Consider the following 27112-nt stretch of genomic DNA (forward strand, 5'->3'; position numbering starts at 1 on the left):
TTTAAACCTTTTAAAATTTTTAAAATTAATAAAGATAAAATTATACATTGACTTCCAAAATTAATAAATTTTTTATTTAATCATTTAAAAATAAAAAAATATTATTCAAATGGTAAAATTACATTTTTACTATCATAAAATAACAATTTGATTTCGGCCCCCTAAAGAATTTTTTTTTAACTTTGCCTGTAGTTGTACGAGCAAAGAACTACAATGGCTTTTAATTGACCCTTTCAATTTTTCTGAATTTTCTTAATTTTTTAAAATTAGGACTAAATTAATTATTTTTTGTAATTAAGGGTTAATTTTTTTTTGAACTTTTAGATTTGAGACTAAATTGGTAGGACGTGTAACTGGTGATTTAATTAATTATAAAATCTTTTGCAAAATCTAAATAATAATTTTACTTATATCATTAATATCACCTATTAATTTATAAAAAATTAAATTATTATCTTTAAAATTATCATCCTAATATATATTAAATTACCTCTAATATACATATTAACAACAAAATATAAAAAAAATCTCATAAGTATCAAAATTAAGTTAAAAACTCTAATAATCCTAAAAATGTCTAATTTAATCAAAAAATTATTAATTATATTTTAAAAAGCAATTAAAACTTCCTCCCGTCACTTCTCTTGGATTTTCTTCTTTGCAATTTTCCCTTTATTTTGCCATTAATTCTATGATAAATCTTTTTACCAAATAAATCTAATTAGCCAAATATTTTTTTTAATTTTTTTATAATTGTATTAAATCTTTATCAATAATAAAAAATATATTTAAAATTAAAAAAAACTAATAAGATAATAAATAGTAAGGAGAAATTATTTTATGGACCCTTCTCATCATATTATCTATGATTATTTTTTATTTATTTAATGATATTTTAGTAATTATTTTCATGTCATTAACATATAATTTTGACAATTTTTTAACTCTCCACCTCAAACTCCAATTCTAAGAGATTCGGGTTCGAGATAAAAAAATTATCAAAATTATGTGTCAATAATATGGATAAAATTGTTAAAATGTCATTAAATAATTTAAAATAGATCATAAACAATATGATGAAAAGAGTACATAAAATAATTTCGGATAATAATAATGATATATTAATTCATTCAAAAGTTTATTTAAACTCTACTTATATATATATAGATTATAAATAGAATTATTTGGTAATAGAACTCTTAAATTTTTATTACTCGGAATCCAGACCATTCACCTGGGATGCGAAGAATCTGGTGAGAAACTTTCCTTCTTATCGATTTCAATTCATTGCGCGAGAAGGGAATAGGGCACCGCATGTAATGGCCGTTAAAGGTTTGCGAACTAATGAAGATTCGTTATGGGTTGAAGATGTGCCATTGAAAGTCTTGGAAGTGGCTGATTCTGATCGATGGTTCAGTCGACCATCATAATTACTCCTCTGTGATGTCAATTGGGTTGAGAAACTTAGAAATATGGTTGTCTGTCTCAACTTGCTTCTTTTTCTGAGTAAATCACTTACAGAATTTGGAAGATTTAGCCGTTTATTTTGGGGTTTTCAGATATGCTAAGAGCTTGGAAGACGATGCCTTTTTTTGATTTTTTTTCTATTTTTTGTTTTTCTTTTTTTTTCTCCTTTCGATCTATCTTTTGGGGATTGTTGTGAACTTCTCTAATTTGGTCTTTCAGGCCCAAGTAATAAACGGAATTAATTTAAAAATTAAAGGCTTATTGTTTTCTTATTTAAATGAAAGATTTACTACTTCTACTCAAATTATACGAGGTGTGTTTAGCTAATACTATCCTGCCCCGCCCGTATATAAATTACAAAGCGGCGCCACGATTTCCCCCACTCTGTGAATTGACACTCTCAAAAGAGAATCAAACAAAAGAACCCCAAAGTTTCTCCCTCTTCTCGAACAAGATGAGTACCATGAAATTTTGCCGTGAATGGTCAGCTCTCACCCCTCTTCAATTTTCATGCATCCATGCATTCATTTTTTTCTGTTTCTTTTAATCCCTTTTAGTATTCTTTCCCTTCAGTTACCTTTTTCATCTCTGTTCTTAAATTTTTGAATTTTTGTTTGTTTGATTGATGAAGCAACAACATTCTCTACCCAAAAGAAGACAGGGAACAGAAGATTCTCCTCTATGCCTGCCGTAACTGCGATCATCAGGTTCTTTTTCGGTTTTTTTTCTGTGATTTAGAATTAAGATTAAGATTAGGGTGTTCTTTTTTTCCCTCTTTTTCATTTAGGGCATGATTTGCTTTTAAGTTGTTTTTTGATTCAATGTTAAACCCACTTAAAACCCTAGCCCCCTTTTTTTGCTGTTTCTCTCCTATTTTTCCAATAGAAAATGGGTTTCTTTTGTTTTTTTGAATTGTTGACTCAATACCAAAATTTTGAAAGTTTAAATCGGTATCCATATTTGTTAAGGTTTAGGCAGTGAAACAATGAGGATTTATTTAATTTCACATAAAAGAGTTTCTGGGCATTTGAGTTTAAACACTTGCTTGCATCTATTGTTATTATTTAACTGTAATTCATTGGAAACAAAGATTATCGTCTTCTTATCAATTTATCTATTTGTTCTCGCGACATTACAGTCTTTATTGCTGTTGTTTATGTAGGAGGTGGCTGAAAACAACTGTGTGTATAGAAACGAAGTGCATCACTCTGCTGGTGAACGCACTCAAATATTGCAGGATGTGGCTGCCGATCCAACTCTTCCTCGGACTAAAGCTGTAATTTGCGCAAATTGCAAACATGGAGAAGCTGTCTTCTTCCAGGTGAACTTCCTACATTTTTTGTCTATGTATATACTTTTTGTTGGAGAAATCCCCATTGTATGGAATGGAAGAATTTTGATCCATTGCTTGACAATTCTGCATGTTTTAGAAAATTCGAAGAAAAAATTTCAGTATATATGCTTAATGCAAGAGAAGTTCATTCGGTATTAACCGGACATGACCAATAAAGTCAGGATTGTGTGTGCATTCTAATCACTTATAATGTTGCACCTGTTTTCAAGTTTTTTCAACTTTAGCATTGGACCTTATCCTGGTCAGTTCCAATTTGAGTGTCATTTAAAATTAATGCTTAGCAGGAGCTCTGTAAATTTCCTTAATTCTTCTTTTTTCTGCTTCTCTTATGACCTATTTTTCTATTTGTTCTCGTTCTCATAGCATCAAGGGTTAGCCATATAAATATGATGAATTGTTGATCTATGTTGCCTTAACTCTTCAAATATGTGCACGGTGGTATTAACATCCAAATATATGAAAAAACATGAAAAAAAATCCTGTACCTGTATCTAAAACTCACTCCCTAATCGGGCAAACATAGATGCGGACAACTTATCGGATTTATCCTTCCCTTCGTTCATGAAATTTATTGTTAACTGATTGCTTTTTCCTCCCCCACCCCACCCCCCCCCCCCAAAAAAAAAAAAAGATTTTGCAGCAAGCTAGAGTTTTGTTTGCTGATGTCTTATTGCATGATGAGTAGTGATTATGCCTCTGCTAATGCAACAAAATTTGTTTTGTTTTCTAGGCAACTGCTAGAGGGGAGGAAGGTATGACACTGTTTTTTGTTTGCTGTAATCCTAACTGCGGACATCGGTGGAGAGATTGAGATCCGAGATATCAAAGCTTGCTTGATTTAATGTCTCCTTTTTTCTTTTTTTTGACAAACTAATTTCAGTAAGACGGTTGTGTTGGATCCTTTTTTAAGGATTCCTAGTGTTTATTTACTAAGTTTTCACTTACTATGATTTAGAGCCACTTTCACCATTATATTATCATGAGATTGTTAACATTCGGATCCGTTTTTGACAACCCGAAATCCGAAATCCGAAATCCGAAATTCTAAACTCTAAACTTTAAACCCTAAATTCAAATTTTCAAATTTATTTTTATTGAGGAATTTTCTTTGTTTTTATGTTTTCCTTGCCTAGAAATATTCCAATGGCCAAGATTTTTGTGTTTCTTCCAATAATTATGGATTGTCACGAAAATTTATTAGGAGTGAGTTTAATATAAATTTATTTGTTTTTACTACTAACCAAAAAAAAAAAACAATTTAGATATATTTTAGTTTGCAATTAATTATTTTTAATGTAGTTTAAATACCATGCAATCATAATTCATAATGTGGTTTTCCTTTAACCTTGTTGAAACGTATAAAAAAATAAATAAAAATATGCTCAATTGTACCAAAAGTTCTTAAACTAAGTTTTAAATTTTAATTTAATTGAAAATTTTAAAATAAGTAGTAAAATATTAAAATATTAATATTGTATCAATTAGGTCCTTTTGTCGCTTTAACCGAGTGTTAAATATTAGTTCAAATCTTGAATTTGAAATAAGTATATAAAATTATAAATATGCCTGCAACTATTGCAAGGATAACTTAGTTTTGAAGTATTAAAAATAAGATTAAATGTTTTAAATATGCTTCACCTCAAACTCAAATTAATAATTAATGCCTAAATTGATAAACTAATATATAATACCTAAATCGAGAAATTAACCCATGGAAGAACATGATCGGTATAATACTCATAGTTTGAGGATAGGGACTAATTTAAAATATGAGTGATAGTTTGAGGATATTTTGTGGCATTAACCCTTACTTTTTATATCGTCATTTACTTTAAAAGAGTTAATGTCCCTGAATTATGAACCTTATTTTAAATTGGTCCTAAACTTTAAAACATTTTAATTACACCCCAAGCTATCGATGTTATATCAATCAGGCCATTTTGTTATTAAAATCATTAATTTGACCCTTAAATGACATGTCAAACCTTATGTAACTAAATATAAATGAAAAAATTAAAGAAAAATAGAATATTTTCACAACTTTTAAAAAGAAAAACAATTAAAAATAAAGTAAAATTGCAAATAAAAAAGTTAACCTTAAAACTTTTGTAAAAGCTTTGACAACCTCAAAACTATAATTTTTAAAACATCCATTTTTATAATATTTATTTTTTCCTAAAATTTTCATTTTAAATTATATTACTTAAGATTTGATGTGTCATTTAACAGTTAAATTACCGATTTTTTAGTAATATGAGGACCTAATTAATATACACTCAATAGTTTTGGGATGTAATTAAAATAACTTAAAGTTTAGGGACTAATTTAGATTGAGGCTCATAGTTGAGGGATGTTTGGTGGAAATAACTCGTGTTAAAAAAAATCATAGGTATATTTGCCTAAAGGCCCAAAACTGATCGCAGGACCCAAAAAGCTAGCAAAGAAAAACATCTATATAATAGCCTTACCGCGAAAAAAAAAGTTTATCGATTTAATGGTTGCTCCACCATGGCTATGAGCTTCTACTGCAGTTCTGCAATTCACCCTCAACACCAGGGTCCGTTTTTCTTCTCTTTTCTGCCTTTATTTTTCACAATTCAATCATTTGTTCAATTTTTTTTTGAAAATTTGAATTTGATAATTCTCTTTTGCTGCAGTGAACGTGTCATTTGGAAGCAAAAACCCTCTTCAGAACGTGAAAAACCTAATAAAATCATTTGGGATTCCTTCAAAATCATGTTCTCCTCATGTATCTCTGCAACAGGGAAATTGGGTCAAGCTCATATGTGGTGCTAGCTTCGAGGTATATATCTAAGATTCTAAAACCTTTGATTTAAAACCCTCTCAAATGGATGTTAATTTCACCGCTTCGTTGAAACTCAAGCGTTCATTTTTGTATATTTTCTAGGATGTAGTTGATATCAGGAATCTCTCTCTTGTTTACACTCTAGCTGGAGGTAAAGATGCCAAGTTAATTATAGGTCAAATATCGCTATTAGTCCCTGCACTATGTGTAAGTCGTATATTTAGTCTTTGTAAATCTCTAAATCAAATTCTTTTATTACTCTCGTACTATGCCTAAGTTGTGGATTTAATCTATATTCTGTAACTTGATCATTTTTAGTCTTATATGTTAAATCTATTCACTAAAATGGCATAACTTTTTTGTGAGTATTATGTGGAAATAATAAATTAATATGACATTACATATGTGATAATATATTTGGTATCAAGGACAAAACCCAAATTTTTTAATGGGGGCCGGAATTGAATTATGAAATTTTTGAGAGATAAAAGTGTTTATATTGAATTAACTTGTGATTTCATCATTTCCGACGGAACTAAATAAAAATCTTTTTTATTTTTGGGGGGTCAGTGTGCAATTTTACAATATAATCTTTTAATCTCATCATTTATAAATTGACTAAAAAGGAAATTTATTTTTAGGGTGGCCAAGGCCCCTGCCTGCCTGCCCCCTTGTATTCATCTTTGTTTGCTGCTTAAGATTTTGAAAATAGTATAATTTTACTTAATAAATTTAAGGTTCACCATTTGGGTCAAAATTACAGTTTCAAAATTCGTAATTACAGGGATAAAAAATAATCAAAATAGAGTACAAGAATTAAATCTGTAATTTAAGCATAATATAGAGACTGATGGTGGAATTTGACCTTAATCATTTACCTTTTCACTTAATCTTATATGTTGTGGATGTTCTAAAAGTATATTGTTAATGAATGATTTATTTTATTTATTTATTTTTACAGTTGATTGCATTGATTGTGCTGCTGATCCATCTGTAATCAACGCTGTAAATGAGGGAATTGAAACAGCTAGGGAGATTGTATCTATTAGAAGACCTTGGGTGATGATAAGTATTAATGATGATGAGGATCTTCATTTTCGTAAAGCTGGTATATATATATATCCATTTCTATTTCCCGAATATTTGATCATCATTCCTTTGAATTTTGATGCTGCTTTCAATGGTTCAATATTCAGCATATATGCAGTAATGCGTGTATGGTATAATCTTCAAAATATATGAGATAACTTAAAAAGGAAGTGGGCATACTCGTGTTGAGCATATACAAATACCCAAGTCCGAGCAACATATACTGGATCATGTTTTTGAACTACATGCTGATTTGATCAATTGATTTGTAAGTACTTGTTGAATGCATGGGGCTGATCTTAGTACTCTTTTTATCTTAGAATTTGATCCAGAAGACTGTCCTTCTGATTGCTCGAGGCCTTGTGAGAATGTTTGTCCTGCAAATGCTATATCATTTGAGAGGGAAAATTCAACAATGGAAGTTCCCTTCAGTTCCGATCAAAAGGAAAAACCAAAGGTTTCTTTTTTCCACATGATTCGGTTTTCAGTTTCAATATCATCGTGAATCCGAATTTAACCGTTATGATTTAGGTTCGTTTTGAGATGCAGGGTGGAGTGATAACAGAACGCTGCTATGGCTGCGGCCGTTGTTTTCCAGTTTGCCCTTATGATAAAATCAGTAAGCGTTGCTACTCTCTTGCTTGCATTAGCCTTTATTCCTCTGAAACTCAAACTCTTTACAATCTACAGCCATTCTTGGACCCTGGCACATGTTTTTCTTCATGTTTTTATCAATTTCTTAAGCCTAATCTTTACTTTAAACTGATTCAGGAGAGATTACGTATGTAAGAGATGCTATGGCTACAGCTGAACTCCTTAAAACAAACGATGTTGATGCTGTAGAGATACATACAAGTGGAAGGTACTATATAATTTCATCACAAATAAACACAGTTCGGATTGCAGTTGTGTGACTTTAAATTTGCAGGCAGACTAATCTCTTTAAGGAACTTTGGGACGATTTGGCGAATTCAGTTAAATACCTGAGATTAGTAGCAGTAAGCGGAGAACCATTTCTTACCTGTGATTGATAATATGTCATCGCTTAAATCCTGGATTTTGTTTTAGTTTCCCGATCATCGGTTTCATTACTACCTGCAGGTCAGCTTACCTGATACCGGGGACGCAACTATTTCCACAATGAATCAAATGTACGCCATCATGGAACCTCATCTATCTTGCTTCAATTTATGGCAGGTGCAACCTAGTTCTAAAACCTGATTTAATATATTTCCAAAATTTGAATGACATTATTGGAAATAATATAACTTATGAATTTACAGTTGGATGGTCGTCCAATGAGCGGAGATATCGGACGAGGTGCCACGAGAGAATCGATTGCTTTCGCTGTTCGCGTTGCTGCTTCTAGTGAAAGACCTCCTGGTAAGTATACGTTTATGTATATGTGCGCGTGATTTATGTATATATTAAGGTTCATCTTTACTCATTGCTGAGTTCACCTGTTTATCTAGGCTTTCTTCAGCTGGCTGGTGGAACCAATGTACATACAGTTGATGGTCTGAAGAAAAGGGGACTTTTTCGAACACACATCACATGTAAATTCTATGTTATTCTGATACTTTTTTTTTTGAAGTATCCACGTCTTATGAATATACGAATACGGGTTTCAGGGTTATACCCTTTAAAGATTTCCAAAATACACAGAAAAACTTTTAAAAATTTGAACTTACACGTGTTGGACATATATTTATATGCGATACTCGTATTCAAGCTCGAGGGAACTAATGGGATGAACTCATTCAACAGGTGCAGAACCTAATCATCTACAATCTTTAATCGGTGGAATTGCATACGGTGGCTATGCTCGAAAGGTAGGTTGTCCTTCTACTTCTGTGTTCGGCACATAGATATAGAGATCTTACCATGCACGGATTGAACATGTACCAGTGTCCAACACTTACACTATAGTCAAATAATCAGGCTTTTATTTTTCCTTTTTCACGTTCATTTACTAAAATTTTTAGATACGATCATCAGATTGTTGGAAGAGTGTTGAGCTCCATGGGGTCTGAGAATGGTGTTACAGGTATTGAGTATCATGCTGAGCATCTTTTGAAGGCGCTCAAAGAAGCCCTTCACTTGGTTGGATCTGTCAAGTCATATAATCATCCCGATGGCATGCAACGGTAACTCGCTAAGGACTCAGGTTTTGAATATCGAATACGGGTATGTTCAACTATTCGAAAGTTTTTTTTCTCATATATTCAAAAAATCATATTTTTATATTTGCATCCAAACATATATTAAAGTAGATATTCAATGTAGGTAGCTAATTTTTCATTTTCAAGGTATCCATAAGTTTAAGAGCGTTCAAATTCATGTTTTTTAAATTGTTGTAATAATAACAGTATCAATTAAACTAAAATTTAATTAACAATTTTAGCTTTTTAAATGTTATACACACAAATGATATAAGTTCTACATTTTTATGATTAATGTATCTTTTATGTTCGTTTTACAACTCATGAAAATTAATTTTTTTTAGGTTTGTGGCGCGATTGCTCCTCTCAATAATATCATCTTCAATATTCGAATCTAAATTCTCTCTAAAAATATAATATATTTAATATTGCATCCAACACTTATCGATAATTATACATTGTTCTACTAGTAAAAAGTGATGGCTTTTCTTTTTTTAATCGAGAGTTAAAAGTTTGGAGGAGAAATACAACCACCAAAATATTCTCTGGATTGCCCAATAGATTTATGGGCAAATTACATCCAAGATTATTAAACTATTAATAAACTTATGTTTTGATTACTCAATTTCATAAAATTATAAAATGGTTCACGAACTATTCAAATATTATTTAAGCCACTTGACTGTTAAGTTTTGTTTTTTTAAAGTCCGGTTAGTGAGTTCTAAGTGAAGATTCGATGATCGGTATGATGAATCAGTACCCATTAATAAGTAGAAAAATATACCTTAGATAAGTTGATCTTACAATGAGTGTTAGAGATCAGAGAAGAAAACTATTTTGATATTAGTTCACAGCTTGGTAATGTTCAAAGCTATTTCATAAAATAAAATAAAATAAAAATTGAACTGTAAAAATGTAAAAATGTAAATGAATGAGAAATTTTTACTGGTACAGATGGTGCGAACAAAAATAGTCATAAAATACTAATTTTAAAGATTTACTGACTTAAATAAAATTTTGAAACAGTTTAATAATTATTTTATAATTATTTTAAAGTTAGATAGAATAAAACATAAAATTAATTAATAAAATAATAATACAATTAATTTGAGATCCAATTTTTAATACATTTCCACCTAACATTATAAAATGGCGGCAACGTGCAACTGCCAACACCGAACAACTTTAGCTATATTAGTTCAAAAAAGAAAAATACCAACGTTAGCTATATAAAATTATAAATCAACATTGGATTCAGATGTTTATAAATATTTAATCATTATTTATTTAAATATTATGAATTTAAATAATATTTATATCAGCATATTTGTGAAGAATATTTTATTTGATTGATGAGTATTTTATATATATTTAATATTATAAATTTATATACGTGAGATTTAAACTTATAATACCAATAATTTTAAAATTTTATTTAGATTATTTCAACCAAAATTTTAATTTTATGAGAATTTTATATTTAAGATTTATTTAGTCTTGCTATATGATATTTGTAAATATTTTTATACATATATCAATTTTTTTTAAAATAACGATAAATTTGAAACTATATACTAAAATAAATTGATATCAGTACATATCAATATTAGTAAAAACGATACGTGCATCTGTATTAGCTATCTTAGTTAATACTCATTTTTTTAATAGTATCAAATATTTATTATTTAGATTTGATTATTTTTGTTTAAGATTTTCAAAAGATTTTTAGTATCTTAGAAATGTATCATGTGAATTTTTATTTTATTTCAAAAATTATTGCATACTTCTTATAGGATACTTTACAACCAAAAATTCGACCCTCCTCGTGAGATGAATCTTCCCATTGCTTCTCGCCACCTCGCGATGTGGAGCACAAAGGAGATGTGTGAGCCGCAAGATGGATCGCCCCATCGTGTGTCACATCTCATCAACATGATGACCTCGCTAGGTGGAGCACAAGAGAGATATGTGAGTTGCGAGATGGATCACCTCATTGTGTCTCACACTCCATCAACATGGCAACCTCGTGAAGTGGAGAGTAAAGAACATGCAAGCACTGCTTGCTCCCTATGACGATACTGAAGTGCGAGTTCTATCAAAAAAACACGTCCAATGGTACGTGTTGAGTCTAAGAGGAGAACATATCATATGCATGACACTTAACGATCTCCTAACACATCAGAAAATCATACTTTATAAATATGAAAAAATTACTCCAAAAACGAGAAAAGACAAAAATAACTTCAACTACACTCAATCAATGTCACATTGTCTTCAATGATACTCCTTTTTTTCTTTGTCTATTATTTTTGTTAATTTCACTTTTAAATGCTGCAGAAATCGATCAATACGAGCATGTGGTCAATTTTTTTCAATTTATTATAAATAAATCGACAAAAAAATTTAATGTTTTTATTACATTTAATTCATTTTGACTAGACCTCGAAGATCAAATTAGTTAAAATAATAATAATAAAGCTAAAACATTTTTAAGTTAATAAATTTATATTTATTCACAATGTTAAAAAGAGTAAGATATGTTTCAAATTTATATATGAATTTTGATTTAATGTGTAATATAATATATTAATTTTAATTTGATGTAATTATATATACGAAATTTAGATTTAATGTAATTATACATAAAAAAATTAATTTTAATTTAATTGTATAATTTAAAAAACAAATAAATCAAATTATTTTCATGTTCGGTAAATAAACTTGTTTATACATACAATACATAAATATAAAATAGTGTCATGCCAGCAATGATTTAATAGTATAGTAAAATTAATTGAAATTAAAATTTAATATATATATATAATTATACAAAAAAATCATGTATGATGTATGTAGACATAAGGTTGGGATCATGATGATTGACAATGATTCGCCTAAGAGACAAAGAGCTGTAGGATGTAGTTAAGGTGTTGGAAGAGAAGGAAAGATGGAGAGTGCGAGAGAAATCATCTTAATTTCATTAACAAGAAAAATCTTATAAAGGCATCATCAGTCATTCGTGAGGCATCGCATATCGTTTTTTCATTAGATCTAAATTTTTTTAAAACTTAATTGATTTATTGATGTTTCTTCTTTTTATGTATGAGTTGAAATGTCAATATAACAGATAAATGTAATGTATCTTATTCTTGCAGGAAATCTTGCGAGGTCAATACCTCATAAGATGTAAGTATAACAATATTACATATTGCATTATTGTTATGGTCAATAAAAAGATAATTTTTTTCCTTATTCAAATTGGATACTTTTAAAAATCATTGCAAAAAGAATAAATTTTAAATGCATTAAATTAATAGATTCTGATCATATCTGTTTTTTCTAGCACAATGCCTAAAACTATACATAATTCCTTTCAACCCATAAATGGGAGAATAATTATCTTCTGCACACTCGAACTCACGTCCTCGTACATTGATAACAACTCATGACAATCGAGTTAAGACTCAATAATTGACAAAATTGTCTATGTTTTTAAAATGATTGAAATGTAATATTAAATATAAGAAAATTTAAACATCTCTGACCACATAAAAAATTTCTCTAGTTGATGGCAAATAACAAGGTCTTTTATTATTAGTAGTAGTATAAAAACTGAGCCATTTGTCGACCTTTCTATACTGTCAGCAGCCTAATAGGAAAAATTAGAATCAGTAATTTGTGTGTACCTCGTGTTAGCCTGTTAGGTATAATATAAATAGTAGGATATAATGATCGATAGGATAAAAGATTAAAAAAGTACTTCAATTTTCTCATTTTATAATTTTTTATACTATCAATATTTTAATAGTTTAGTCGTTATATTTTATAATCCATTCATGTAGTTTGTGCTAGACCTGATCGTGGATTAGGTCATCCGCAGTCCGCTCAAGCTTAAAGGTCCACTTGAAAAATGGGACAGTTTGGATAAAAATATAAGGTTGAAAAATAGGCTTGGATGAAAAAAATTCCGTTTAGAAAACGAGCTCGGCCCACATTTGACAAAAAAATTCTACTGTTGTTTAATGTTGTTTTGTTACTGTTATGTTATTATTTTACTACCATTTCACTTTTATATTGCTATTATTTTGTTGTTATTGTTTGAATATTGTATAATTCTTATTTTATTGTTTATTTTACTACTATTTTAGATGCATTTGCTTGTTAAGTTGCAACTATGTTAGTGTTAGTTAAGTATAAAGACTTTTTTTTATATGTATTTTCAATTTATTAGGAAATATTTATTTTAATATTTCTAGTCTATTTGATATATTATTTTTTTAAAAAATATATATAAAAAAATAATCTTAAAAAATTAATACGGCCAAGTCGGTCTAGGCTAGGCTCGGGTTTAGTTTTTTTTTTTATTCAAGCCGAGTTTGGACAAATTTTTAAGCCATTTTTTTTATATATTACTATGGACAGTATTGTATATCAATATGATACAAATATCAAATCATTTCAAAAAGTTATACGCACAACAAGTACAAATATTTTAATAAATTCTACAATTAAATTATTAAAATATTAATAGTATAAAAATTATGGAATGATGTAAAACTAAGATTCTCACATGTTTTATACTGATGGAAGTAGATCTGTCTTCGATATTTAAATATGCATTACTTGTAAATTTTAATAAAAGTTACACGAATATATATACTTAAATGAAATTTTTAAATATAATTGAATATAGGGATATTCTCAAAGCTAAGGATTGGTATTATATATAACATTTCCAAACGTGTTTAAATGTATTATATATAAATTTTTTCATATTATTTTCATGTTTATTAAATAAAATAAATGGCATCATGTTGAAGATTGTTGAATATAGGAAAATTATTATTTTTTAGCCAACCAGTGAAAATACTCTTAATATATTAACTACGTACATGTTTATTCATTTATTTATTTTGCCAAAAATGTATGCTTTATTTGAATTAGGATAAACAGATTTCTTTATTTTGACCATTTAGAGATATTTATGCCACTTTTGAATTTCGGCATGAAATCTTTTACTTGCATAAAAAAAGAAAAAGAAAAAAAGAATGAGACAAATAGTCTTTGACTACATCAGTCATAGTCCAATATGCTTTACTTTATTTTTTTTTCCCTACATTAAAGAATTATTATTTTTACAAACAATTACATTATTAAAAAAAATTGAATTATAGTTGATTGAGTCTTAGCTCGATTGATATCGTTATTATTGTTAGTACAGGAGGATGTGAGTTTGAGTGCGCTGAAATGTATTATCTTCCTATTTATGGGGTGAGAATGAGATATGAGTAATTTTAAACATTGTGTCAGAAAGAACAGATACTGTTAGAACCTATAATAAAATTATTAAAAAATGCTTAAATCCACCTATCAACTTAAATTCACGCGAATTTTGTTAATAAATTAATGTTGTAATTAGTAATAAAAATATGTCTAATATTACATAAATAAATCAATGCATTTTCTATGCATTTTTTAGGGTAAAGTATAAAAATGGTCACTAAACTATTGTTTATATTCTATTTTTAATTTTTAATTTTTTCAATTTAATCATTAAACTATTTGAAATCAAATTTTTTGGTCATTGAACGTTAACAACCGTTTGAAATTTGACAAAAGTGTTGATGTGGGCTTTTTTAATGTCTAATAATAAATTTAGCCCTATAATGTTTACATATTCTATCAGTTTGATCTTATAAATATAAAAAATAAACAAATTTAGTCCTTGATGTTTACAAAATAATTTTTTTTTAAATTTAAAAAAACAACACCACCCAAACCTCCATTTCTCCATCGTGCTCACCTCCATCAACTTATACTCCTAATGGTACCCATCAGTAAAAAAATTATGTCTTCACTACAGCGAAACTCCGATGACTCTCATTAGATCTGCCACCAGCCATGCCTCCTCCATCTTTTTCTTTGTCAACACATTCACGATCAGATGAAAGGTGGTGGCGTTCAACCTACCATTTCCCATCATAACCTAAACCACATGCAGCGACTCCTTGATCCTTTGAGTTTTGCAGAGAAGTGCAATGAGCAAATCAAATGCGTGCTTGCATGTAAGGCCTTTTGCCTACAGGGGCGAAGCCAGAAAATTTTTTTAGGGGGCCGGATGAAATTTTAATTTTTTATAGTTTATATTTTTATAATTTGTAAATGATTAAATTGAATTTTTATAATTTTAGGGGGGGCAAAGTGCAATTTTACCTTTACTAATTTAAAATTTTTTAAAAAATTCAAATGCCTAAAATGAAATTTTTCATTTTAAGGGGGCCGGGGCCCACGCCAGCCCCCCTGGCTACGCCCCTGTTTGCCTAAATGAGATAAGGTTTGGACTAAAGGGTTGAGGGTCGAGGATCGAGGGAGAGGATTTCATATTGGTGATGAAGTGGAAAGTTTTAATGGTGTTGAAGCATTCGTCTTTCACGAAAGGTAGCCTATCGTCACTATATAATTGTTTTGACCGACTCTGTGAACTTGCCTATCATAGTCGACTAATGTGGGCTTGATGGATTGAATGGGTCGGGACAAAAGATAAGTGCATGAATAAGAAGCGAATGATAGATTGGGGATAAGGGGATTGGATGTTGAGTTTTTAGAGAATCAACATGTTATTACAGATGAAGATTAGAGAAATAGAGCTGTGGGTTTTGGGTTTTTTTTTTAAAATTACAAAACTTTTAAAAATTTAAAAATTTCATTTTGTAAATGTTGAGGGCTAAATTTGTTTTTTATTTTATTTTATTTTTATATTTAGGATTAAATTGATAGAATGTGTAAACATTCGAGGGCTAAATTTGTTATTAGACTAATAAAATAATCCATTTCAACACGTTTGTCAAATTTCAAACGGTTGTTAACCTTCGGTGACAAAAAAAACTTAGATTTTGAATAGTTTAGTGAATAAATTGAAAAAATTAAAAGTTCAGTGACCAAAATAAAACACGAGCAACAGTTTAGTAACCATTTCTATACGTTACCTTTTTTTATAGATACTGATATTGCTTGGTATCTTATTATTGAGATTGCAAATTGAATCTAAAATAGGTAAGAATGTCATTGAGGTCATTGTATTAAGAGTTGGGTTATCTCTCTACTCAGAAAATAGGTAAATTAATCATTGTATGTTACATCAAAGAGCAAATTGATCATTTTGCTAAAAATTTTATCCACTTTTATTGTTAAAAACTAATCTTTGTACATCAACATGAGGTACTATCTAATTATTTCATTAGCCACATCAATTTTTAACAGTGGAAATGAATGAAAAAGTTAACAGAAATTATCAGTTTACTCTTTTATCTAGCACATAGGGACTAATTTACTTGATTATTGAGTAAAAGGGGCAAAATGTAATAGGACTCATAGTATGAGTGCCTCCATAATACTTTTACTTTTTTTAAATATAAAAAATAGTATAACTCGATAAATTTAAAGTGTAAATGAATTGTATTTTGCTCATTGAACTTGATAACTTGTACTTAGGTGATATTTTTTTCTTTTTTTGGACTTCAATTTACTAAAAGAAGTATGTCCCGAATGAATTGGGATAAAATAACATCTAAATTCATCTAAATTTGGATATTCTTTTGTCCCAATTAATTCTAAACATGAAGTGATCTTTTATAATTTTTAATAAGTTTATATATTTTTATTTTTTTAGATTTTTTATAGTTTATTAATGCTTGTCACATATTGCAATTCAAGTCTGCCATATGACATTATTTTATTGGTTGCCAATGCCACTTCATAATGTTCTACCAACGTTACATGTAAGTTATCGAAATGTGTGATAGATTCTAAGTTAAAGAATTAGTTAGATCCCAAACTCACTTGAAAAATATTTAAAAGTGTTAATATACTATTTGATATTTGAGTTTGACTTTAATGTTCAATTTGGTACTCGAGTTTAGATTTATTGTTCAATTTGGTACCAAATTAAAACATTGAATTCAAAATCATATGCTTAATTGGGACAAAAAAAAATTCGAGTATCAAATTGAAAAAAACTCAAATATTAAATTACATATTAAAACCAAATTCATAGACCAAATAGTATATTAACCCATAGAAAAATCCAAATTCAAACCTTATAATGAACCACGAATGTACATGTGTGTGTGTTGTGCGGGTACAATTAAAATATTTCGAAGCCATTAACGAGACAATGACTGCCGATGTTATTCCTTAATTGCAATATGTTGAGTTTGCAAGTTTCATTTAGTGTCCTTCACAATTTCAATTTCAATTTAAACTCAATACTTAATTCTTTAATAATTTCGATCGAGTATTAATTCGATTGACCTCGATATTATTATTAATGTAAGAAGATATGAGTTCGAATATACTGAAATACATTATCCTCCTATTTATAGGTTGAGTAAGAATTATAAGTAATTTTAAACATTATATAAAAAAACAAAAATGATTAGAACCTATAATAAAATTGATAAAAAAAATTAATAATTTTTTATTAAATGTAACACAATTACCCTTAAAATCCATACTGCATTATTAATATATATCTAAATTTCTAAGTCAACTCAAGCCAACTATTTAGCTTCACTTTACCTAACCCCAGCCAGCCAACTAACCACCAAACCGCAGTTCTTATTAATATATATTTATTTATTTATTTATTTCTTAAGGAGGCCTAGATTTTAGATCATTAAAATCAGTTTTTAAGTCGAATAAACGAATCAATCAAATTAATTTTTTTTATATTTAAACATTGATTTAATATATAATAAATATTAAATATGTATTTTGGTTAATAATAAACTTTTAATAAAAATTTAAAGGTGTTTCAAATCTTATTAAAATTAAATAAATTTTGTTATGTACTAAAAAAAATCCTCATCTTCAGCTTACCTCATAGGAGGCATACCATCACGCGTATCTCGTCATACTAACTGTACATTATTTAAGAATTACGTTTTGCCAATACACTTTTTAATTTCATGACATGTGGGATTCAATTACTTCTCATTCAAGTAAAATTACGATATGCGACTTTTAAGGGTGGAGGGAGGAGGGCAAGTAGTGTGGCTTTGGATCCCAAGAAAAAGAAAAAATGACTCTCTTTTAGTTAGTATAATAATAAAATTGCATTTTGACTTCCCAAAAAAATTATTAATTGTTTTGTCCTATAAAACAATTTCTTAACTGTTACATTTGGTGACTTTTCGTATAACCCAGCACGTGTTTAAGAATCATGACTCATCAAAGCCTACAAGCTAAAAGAATGTTCAAAAGGTAATTCATACAAAAACAACTGTGAGAAAGCTGCACAGGGCACATGACCAGAGCTCTTAATCAAACTTTTCTCACACATCCTATCTTTCACTCCTTTTGATCTATCTAATATTCTAGCAGCTCTCGAAATATTTTATTGTGAAGGGACTTTAATATTCATTTTAAATTTTGGTGAATAATAGAATTTTAACATAATATGTATAATAATTTTTTTATTTCATTTAATACTTATACACTTATAAAATTAACTACCTATTCTCAATTTGATTGGATCCATGCCTATTTTTTTCCTTAAATATAAGTATATATTACAAAATTTAAGAGCTTAAAAAACAAAAAAAAATCCAAAAATTAAATCATAAAAAAATAAAACAAAATATATAGAAAAAGAAAATTAATGTTGTTCAGTGTGCTAACTACCAAACGCCACGTGACCTACAATGGTCAGTTCAGCTGGCCTCTCTCTAACTAGCAGCTACCTTACTTTTTTTTTTTCAATAAAAATTTCCCTCTCTGTTATTCATATAAATTCCGTATCTACCAATCCCCATTTCCATCATAAATTTTCTCTCCGTTTCTCTCCATTTCCTTCCAACTGTCTCTCTTCAGGTAAAAAGGATTACATTTACTCTCAGGTCTGCTTCTTTTTTTTCTATCTCAATTCCATTGTCCGTTACTTTCCTGGTGCTTCTTTTACTTTTGATCCCGATTCTTTTAATGGAAAGTTTCTTAAACTTTGATTTGTTGTTTTTTTGTTTGTTTGGCTGAAGAATTAAATTATGTAAACGCTAGAGATCTTGCGTTTTCTTCTTATTATTACTACTGTTTTTTAGCTGCATTGCGGTGATTTGATTTCCTTTGCTCTCGTCTTTTTTTTTCGGTTGAGATCTGGTTTGTTTTAGGTTCAAGTTAGGTGTAATTTTGGACCCGGATTGTTTTTTAATTGCTTGAATCGATGCAAATGAGTTATTCTGTTTTTGTTTAACAGGTCCCTTTGAGCCGAAGCCATGGCCACTGGACAGTTATTTTCTCGGACTACTCAAGCGTTGTTCTACAACTACAAACAACTTCCTATTCAACGCATGCTTGATTTTGATTTCCTTTGCGGTACGGTTCTCTTGCTGATTTCATTTTTTTGTTGATCAAAGTTTACAGTTCATATTTTTCTTTAAGAACTTAAGTGGAATTGTTCGAATTAAGTTGTTTATTGCTTGATTCTTTATAAGTACTGAATTTTCTTTTTGAATTTGTAGGGAGGGAAACACCATCTGTTGCTGGTATTATTAATCCCGGTGCTGAGGGATTTCAGAAACTCTTCTTTGGTCAAGAGGAAATTGCGATCCCAGTACATTCTACGTAATAAGCTCTTCTATTCTGTTTCTATTTTTAGATCAGTCTTTACTTTTCTTTGATTATTAATTAGTGTCTTCAAAGTTCTTTATGGTAAATGAACTTTATGGCATGTTACCTTTATGCATTATTATCCTACACACTGCCTGCTAAGTTTAGAAATCTCCATAAAAGGTGCTTCTACGACCCATCTTGTGTAAAATTGGAAAGATACACTTGCTTCTATAGATTTTAAATTCTGCTGTTATAGGATGGTCATCTGTTATATTATAAATTTTCTTCGAGAAGATTCACTTCTTTTACTGTTAACAATTATATATTAATTGGCCTATGATACTATAGATTGGTCTAGCTTTTCATGAGCACAAGGATTTTTTTTTGGTTATTCGGTTAACTTTTTCTCAAATATGGAAACCAATGTGTATTGTGCTTGTAAGTTGTAATCAATTAGTTCCTACCAATTAATAATCTAGTTGTGTCATAATAAAGCACATTAAGTAAATACATTTGCTTTTACATCCTTTACAGAGTACGACAATGCTGAACAGCTTACTCTATTGTTTAGTTGGTTACTTGCTTTCTCCAAGCTTTATGTTCTCTGACCTTTGATTTGATATGTTTTGCAGCATTGAAGCAGCATGTACTGCACACCCAACTGCTGATGTTTTTATCAACTTTGCATCATTCCGAAGGTTAGTCCTCATGTTTTATGCTGTTTCTTAGCGCAGGAGTTCTTGAATGCACAAGTTAATTATTATATTTTATTTCACTTGCAGTGCTGCTGCTTCATCCATGGCTGCTCTGAAACAGCCAACCATTCGAGTTGTTGCTATAATTGCTGAAGGTGTTCCTATGTCGGACACCAAGCAGTTGATTGCATATGCACGTTCCAACAAGAAGGTGAGGAAGATGATTTAAACCAAACTAGGCAATGATTATGATCATCAAATAAATACATGTCATATTGGGTTCTTGCATAAGCAAAGTATCTGTTTTAGAGTTAACTGTTTGATCTTCTTTCACCTTTATTTGATTTTATTACTTCTGAATTTGCAGGTTGTTATCGGCCCAGCTACTGTCGGAGGAATTCAGGCTGGAGCTTTTAAGATTGGTGACACTGCTGGAACAATTGACAATATTGTTCAATGCAAGCTGTACAGGCCAGGATCTGTTGGCTTTGTCTCCAAATCTGTACGTGATAATGATACTTTTTCTTTATGTATGGGTGCGCATGTCTGTCAATTATGCCTCTTTCTCTTCTGCTTAAGCAAATTCTACTTTGCACTTTGTGGGGGCAATCTCCTATCCTCAATTTGACATTTACTTTATGTCTTTGGCAAGAATGTGAATCCATGCTCTTTCATCAGTTGTGACATGTTCTTTTATAAAATAATTGCAGGGTGGTATGTCAAATGAAATGTACAACACAATTGCCCGTGTTACAGATGGAATCTATGAAGGTAACAAATAAGCTTTAACATTTTGCTCTATATTCATACCTGCTAAACTGAATGAAAATTTATATTAAATATTAAATTCGGGTGCAAATTGAAAACTTGTGTAGGTATTGCAATTGGAGGAGATGTCTTCCCTGGCTCCACTTTATCTGACCATATTTTGCGATTTAACAATATTCCACAGGTAAATAAATTTTTTCATTCAATTCCTTGTGGTTTCCTGTCTATTATTAGTTGCTACACATGCAAAGAACGCATGGTTAGAAAAATGAGAAACTTACACTCCCAATTCTCCATCTTAACTTTTAACAGGATTAAGAATTCAAAATTCATAATTGATTTTGAAACATCTTCTGCATTGGAAAAGAGGGTTTCTGATTTGTTTTCCATATTCACCTCAGGTAAAGATGATGGTTGTGCTCGGAGAGCTTGGTGGACGAGATGAGTATTCCTTGGTTGAAGCCCTGAAACAGGGAAAAGTGAACAAGCCAGTGGTTGCTTGGGTCTGTGGAACTTGTGCACGACTCTTCAAGTCAGAAGTACAGTTTGGTCATGCTGTAAGCTACAAACTTAATCTTCCTGGAATTCATTCAACTACAGTGTTACTGCAATTAGTGAGACATAACCTTTACCTTATTACTCATTCAGGGAGCTAAGAGTGGTGGTGAGATGGAGTCTGCCCAGGGAAAGAATCAGGCACTAAGGGATGCTGGAGCTATAGTTCCCACTTCATATGAAGCTTTTGAAGCTATGATCAAGGAAACATTTGACAAACTGGTATGTTTCCATCTTGTCCAAAGTTTGACCAGTTCTATGCTTTAGTTATATTCATGTACTCGACTTGTGTCTTTAGGTTGAACAAGGGAAGATTACACCCTTGAAGGAAGTTATGCCTCCACAAATCCCAGAAGATCTTAACAGTGCAATTAAGAGCGGGAAAGTTCGTGCTCCAACTCACATTATTTCAACCATCTCTGATGACAGGGGTACCTTGCCGTAACCCATATACATTGAAAATTGAAAGAGATGTTTGATACATTGAGATGAGCAGCACTAATTTCTTTCTTCTAACCTAATTTGCAGGTGAGGAACCATGCTATGCTGGTGTGCCCATGTCTTCCATTGTCGAGCGAGGTTATGGTGTTGGTGATGTCATTTCTCTCTTGTGGTTCAAACGTAGCCTTCCCAGATACTGTACTCATTTTATCGAGGTAGGCTACTGAAATTAGATTAACTTCTTAAGGGTTATGTGTCATTTTATGACTATCTCCATCTTTAGAAAGCAAATTCCTGTGTTGTTTTCACTAATAAGTATGATCTGTTCAGATATGCATCATGCTCTGCGCCGACCATGGTCCATGTGTCTCTGGTGCTCACAACACCATAGTGACTGCAAGAGCTGGAAAGGACCTAGTTTCCAGCCTTGTTTCAGGTTTGCTGACTATCGGTCCTCGATTTGGTGGTGCCATTGATGATGCTGCTCGATACTTTAAAGATGCTTATGACCGGGTAAGTTTCAATGGTGATTACCTGTAAAGGTTTGGGATGACTTGGTTTTTTATAACTGTTTTCTGCTAACATTCTAAGATGCTTTTTTCCATGCTGTGTTTTCACAGGGCCTTACACCTTATGAATTTGTTGAAGGCATGAAAAAGAAGGGTATTCGGGTGCCAGGAATTGGCCACAGGTACAGATGGTTTTTAATGGTTACAAATACCTTATGAATTTATTATTTCTTATGGATCTTATTACATGTCTGATGGTTGCAAATACTTGCTTTGCTTCGTGTTAAAAGGATTAAGAGAGGGGACAACAGAGATAAGAGAGTAGAGCTCCTCCAACGGTTTGCTCGCACACATTTCCCGTCTGTAAAGTACATGGAATATGCCATTCAAGTTGAAACATATACGCTTTCCAAGGCTAACAACCTTGTCCTCAACGTTGATGGTGCCATTGGGTCTCTTTTCTTGGATCTTCTTGCTGGCAGTGGAATGTTCTCCAAGCAAGAGATTGATGAGATAGTTGAGATCGGCTACCTTAATGGACTCTTCGTGTTAGCAAGATCCATTGGTTTGATTGGGTAAGATTGCTTACACTTCGGAATTTCCATATATAACTCGAGTTTTTGTATATAAGCGTGATATCTGATACCTGATACGAACTTAGATGGTCCAATGATGGTGAAAGGTTCATTGATTGATGGAATGTTTTATTGCATTTGCTTAAATACTTGTAATGTATTTACTAGCTTCTTACATTTAATCGTTCGATATCTCAGGCACACATTTGACCAAAAGAGATTGAAGCAGCCACTATACCGTCACCCATGGGAGGATGTTCTCTACACCAAGTGAGAGAGAGCCATTCACGGCAGGTGCGTGCAACGGCGACCTGCTTTTCTTTTTTACTCGAGCATTCTTGTTTTCAAAGTCATTGGTGTCTGCATTTTGGAGGGAGGGGGGTTATTGGTTGTTTTGTTCTTCCATTAGTGTTTGTAATGCTAATTGGTGTTGTATTCAAAGATTACGAGATGAATATCATTTTTTTAAACCAAAATTGTATCAGTTTCATGGAAAAATAAGAGATGCCTGTCAGGTTTTGTATGTGTAAAAGAAATATGCATTGTATGAGAAATTAGGAATCCTCCCTTCTGAATTATTAAATATTACAGTGTAGGCAGTTGAAATAAATTTTTTACCAAAGGGTTAATGTAATTTTTCGCTCTTAAACTTGGTAATTAGATCCATTTTGATATTTATATTTTTTCTGTTCACTTTGATACCTAAATTTAGCAACTAGTTACTAAAGTGGATAAAAAAAATGTAAAAATACGAAAATGAATCTAGTTGTTAAGTTTAGGACAAAAAATTACATTAACCTTTTTCAAAATCTTAATGTTGGATAACTAAGGTTAAATGAGGTGCTTATGCTTACTAATTATTTGATGAGAAAAAGAAAAAGCTAAGTTTGATTTGTTCATTCTTAAGCCAAGCTAAAGCTCTAGTAAGCTTGAGATAGTCAATTGAACAGTTTGTATGCCTAATCTTACATTTAATTTATAAATACAATTTGTAACATTTTATTTAAATAAGTTTAAACTCGAACTCAAATATTAACATATAAATATTTAAAAATGAGCTTACTTAAACTCAAACAATATTATTCTATTTTGAGATAAACTTGAGCTTTAACAACTCAAATTATATGTTAATAATTGTTGCTGAGTTTTTTATTTTTTTCAATTTTTGATACAATGTTTGATTCTATTTTGAGTGTAATTCAATCTTAGATCATCATACGCAATCAAGTTTGAATTGATTTCGAATAAAATTGGGCATTTTACTGTTGTCACGGCTCAATCACATCCCAAATGATGCAAATGGCTTAATTTTTTATGGGTCGGGGCCTAGCAAGATAGATCCATTGGGCCTAACCGGTTATGTAAGACTAGATCGAGTCGGATGAACTAGTCTATCCCATTTTTTCCACAACGTTTATTTTTTGTATATTTAAAATTAAATCCTTTTATTTTTATCTCCGACATTTTGAAATTAAAAAATTATAACCATATATAACAGAAAAAACAATGTTGTAATGAACCAAAATTTTACAGAAGAATTTTAGCGATTTTAACAAGCATTTTTAAATATGAATATGAAAAGTACTAGGATCTAATGCATATTCCAAATTGGAAAATATAAACAAAGAAAAGCGGTTTTCCCACTCTTTCCCCCGCTATGCATTATTTCACACATCTACAAAGGCCACAACTGCCTTTTACATCTTTTGAATGAAACCAATAAGCATAACTGCCACCGCCTTTAAAACCGAATTCAATGATTCTAAATAGTTTAGAGTGATATCATTTGTCGCCGGCTCGGTCTAGTGAAGCAATGATCGAATGGCAGCAATGGCATCGCCCTTGTGCTCACGGAGTGTTCTCTCAGCCACCTTTTTGTCCAACTAATTTTTCCAGCGAAAAAGATTTTAAAAAAGAAAAGAAAGGAAAAGATATTAGAACCTTTGGCACATTACATCGATGAGAAGAACAAATAAACAAATAAGAATCCAACCTCTAATTCGTTTGCAATGATGTCAACTTCAGCCGCGTTGATTTTAACAGCAGCTAATTCTTTCTCTCTGTATGGAAACAAAAATGTACTTGAGGTTAAGGATAAACCATGGATGACCAATTTGAGTAATTACGGAGCAGTCAAAAACTACAACATTGAATCTTTAGTTTCGAAAGGTCTACAAGCTATGATCTAACAATGGGGATTTCGGGATCCCATAATAATATTGGCAAAGAAAGAACATAAGGATTATGATGTCAAAAAAAGAAACCTTGTATTGCAAACTGAAATCAAAGACTATTATACATTGACACTGATTAAAATTACAGGATATCGATCTCATTAGCATTCAATTTAATGTCAAACTAGTAGTATAATAGATGGCAAGCTTTCAATCTATGTTATTTGGTCTCGGGTTTGTGTAGGATAAGTATACATCCAATACAAATATGTTATAACATTTAAGTTTTTCCATGTATCTGGAAGGTCCTTGAAGGGTTATAAACTTATATGAAGGTACCCATATCCGAATATGGGCCAGATGAAGAACCTGAGCAACATAGCTTTTAGCAGGCTAACGATGTTGCTTATTGGGTAATGCATATACTCAAGCCTCAACAATAAGAATATCAATGTGGCAATCAATCTAGAAAAACCTAAACAATTATTAAACATAATTTTCTTTTGACATCGTTTATGTCCATTTTATGGTCAATGTTTAGGGTTCATGGCTGCCTCTCCCAATAACGTCGTGTTCGAACTTGCATCTCCTTGTTCGAACTTGCATCTCCTTGAGAGTGCAATGTGGCTTAACATTGCAGCCAACTTATTGTTAATTATTAAACAAGATGGCAAAGTAAAATTCAACATATTCCAATGCAAACACAAAACAATCTTCTTCTCTGCCTTAACAAAATCTCAAAATGAACCTAATTGGACTAAAATTCAAATTGAATAGTCAAAGATTCAAAGCCAATTTTCAGTCAAAAATCGATTATTTTCTCGCAAGAAAACAACAGAAAAAGAAATTCATAAAACAAAACCAAAAAAAAAAAATCAAACCTCAATCTCATAGCATTCTTTTCTGCTTCAGCCGAGGCTGCAATCGATGCCATGGCCTGACACGGTCGAAAGCAAAACTCATAAGAAACAATAAAATAAAATAAAAATTATACCCAAAAAACCATGAATTTATACAGAAAGAGTACCGATTGGGCACGAGAAGAATCAAGCTGTCGATCTTCGACACGGTCAGTGAGTTTATCGAAGGCTTTGCTTTGTTGTTGTAAATCCTTTGAGTCAACGACTCGGTCAGCGCCTCCATCTCCAGCCTCCATATTCGCTTGTTTTTTGCTTTAGTGTTCCAAGGTATAAGCGAGATGAGACAGAAGAAGAAGCTTTGCGAAGCTAAAACCCTAAACTCGTTGATCGATCAGAGTTTCAGTTCTCCACTTTCGAAATAGAAAATCCTTCGTGAATAGGAAACTATCTCCTAGGTTTTTAAGGCCCATTGTTGAAATTATGAATTGGGCTTTAATTTAGCAGAAGATTGGTCCAAACTTTGGAAGGCCGATTAATTTAGGCAGGAATTAGCAAAACTCGATGTAAATCGAATTAATTAATATATTTAAGGTTTCATTTAAGTTTATTATTTTGATTAAATTGATTTTTTTAAATAATTAAATCGATCGATTTTTTATTAATAAAATATATTTAACCTATTTAATCAATTTAACCGAATTTAATATATATTATTTATTTAATTTAAATATATTTATAATATAATTTAAATTAATCTAATCTAAATCGATTATAATATATATTTTATATATTTTATATTTTTAATTTAAATATATTTATAATATAATTTAAATGAATATTATTTTAGTAACCGAACTCAATTTGAAAAATTTTCAAATCAAGTCGAATTGAGTCAAAAAATTTTGAGTTGAGTTAACAAATCCTATTATTTGTATTCAATGTTACGTTTACATGGACTGATTATTTAACTAGTAGGTGAAATACAAGATTATTTAACTTAATGATTTCGACTTTTAACTTTAAAAAAGGTAAATATTTATCAAAATGATGTA

General features: G+C 30.5%; 4 protein-coding genes across 8 annotated transcripts; 3 read left to right on the forward strand and 1 right to left on the reverse strand.

Annotated features, from left to right (window-relative positions):
• Positions 1 to 1186: 1186 nt before the first annotated feature.
• LOC121232352 (DNA-directed RNA polymerases II, IV and V subunit 9A) lies at positions 1187 to 3818 on the forward strand. The gene is made up of 4 exons (XM_041118155.1): positions 1187 to 1950; positions 2099 to 2174; positions 2630 to 2788; positions 3552 to 3818. The coding sequence occupies exons 1-4, from the start codon at positions 1745 to 1747 to the stop codon at positions 3630 to 3632; spliced, it is 522 nt and encodes a 173-aa protein (XP_040974089.1). The 5' UTR covers positions 1187 to 1744; the 3' UTR covers positions 3633 to 3818.
• A 1406-nt stretch (positions 3819 to 5224) lies between these two features.
• LOC121203439 (uncharacterized) lies at positions 5225 to 11208 on the forward strand. Of its 4 annotated transcripts, XM_041118162.1 has the most exons (14): positions 5225 to 5378; positions 5479 to 5624; positions 5730 to 5778; positions 6589 to 6735; positions 7037 to 7173; positions 7248 to 7335; positions 7488 to 7578; positions 7645 to 7714; positions 7818 to 7913; positions 8000 to 8099; positions 8189 to 8272; positions 8484 to 8548; positions 8715 to 8903; positions 10672 to 11208. In XM_041118162.1, exons 1-13 carry the CDS (start codon positions 5330 to 5332, stop codon positions 8865 to 8867), a joined length of 1275 nt encoding a protein of 424 aa, XP_040974096.1. In that variant the 5' UTR covers positions 5225 to 5329; the 3' UTR covers positions 8868 to 8903; positions 10672 to 11208. The 4 variants fall into 4 exon arrangements, with proteins under 4 accessions (XP_040974096.1, XP_040974092.1, XP_040974097.1 ...); XM_041118158.1 differs by lacking the exon at positions 10672 to 11208 and having other exon boundaries at positions 8715 to 9269; XM_041118163.1 differs by lacking the exon at positions 10672 to 11208 and having other exon boundaries at positions 7266 to 7335; positions 8715 to 9269.
• Positions 11209 to 18580: 7372 nt separating this feature from the next.
• Positions 18581 to 23636, forward strand: LOC107936129 (ATP-citrate synthase beta chain protein 2). 2 transcript variants are annotated; one of them, XM_016868799.2, is made up of 16 exons: positions 18581 to 18748; positions 19128 to 19246; positions 19393 to 19495; positions 20116 to 20181; positions 20266 to 20389; positions 20546 to 20680; positions 20889 to 20949; positions 21054 to 21130; positions 21348 to 21503; positions 21595 to 21723; positions 21800 to 21932; positions 22030 to 22157; positions 22273 to 22455; positions 22563 to 22633; positions 22742 to 23026; positions 23225 to 23636. In XM_016868799.2, exons 2-16 carry the CDS (start codon positions 19147 to 19149, stop codon positions 23298 to 23300), a joined length of 1827 nt encoding a protein of 608 aa, XP_016724288.2. In that variant the 5' UTR covers positions 18581 to 18748; positions 19128 to 19146; the 3' UTR covers positions 23301 to 23636. The 2 variants fall into 2 exon arrangements, with proteins under 2 accessions (XP_016724288.2, XP_040974101.1); XM_041118167.1 differs by having other exon boundaries at positions 18622 to 18774.
• Positions 23637 to 24518: 882 nt separating this feature from the next.
• Positions 24519 to 26620, reverse strand: LOC121232359 (huntingtin-interacting protein K). Its single transcript, XM_041118169.1, has 4 exons — positions 26228 to 26620; positions 26082 to 26137; positions 25020 to 25086; positions 24519 to 24909 (listed from the first exon to the last, which is right to left on the reverse strand). Exons 1-4 carry the CDS (start codon positions 26354 to 26356, stop codon positions 24829 to 24831), a joined length of 333 nt encoding a protein of 110 aa, XP_040974103.1. The 5' UTR covers positions 26357 to 26620; the 3' UTR covers positions 24519 to 24828.
• Between the last annotated feature and the right edge of the window lie 492 nt (positions 26621 to 27112).

This window comes from Gossypium hirsutum, chromosome A01, assembly GCF_007990345.1.
Source record: "Gossypium hirsutum isolate 1008001.06 chromosome A01, Gossypium_hirsutum_v2.1, whole genome shotgun sequence".
Classification (NCBI taxonomy): Eukaryota; Viridiplantae; Streptophyta; class Magnoliopsida; order Malvales; family Malvaceae; genus Gossypium; species Gossypium hirsutum.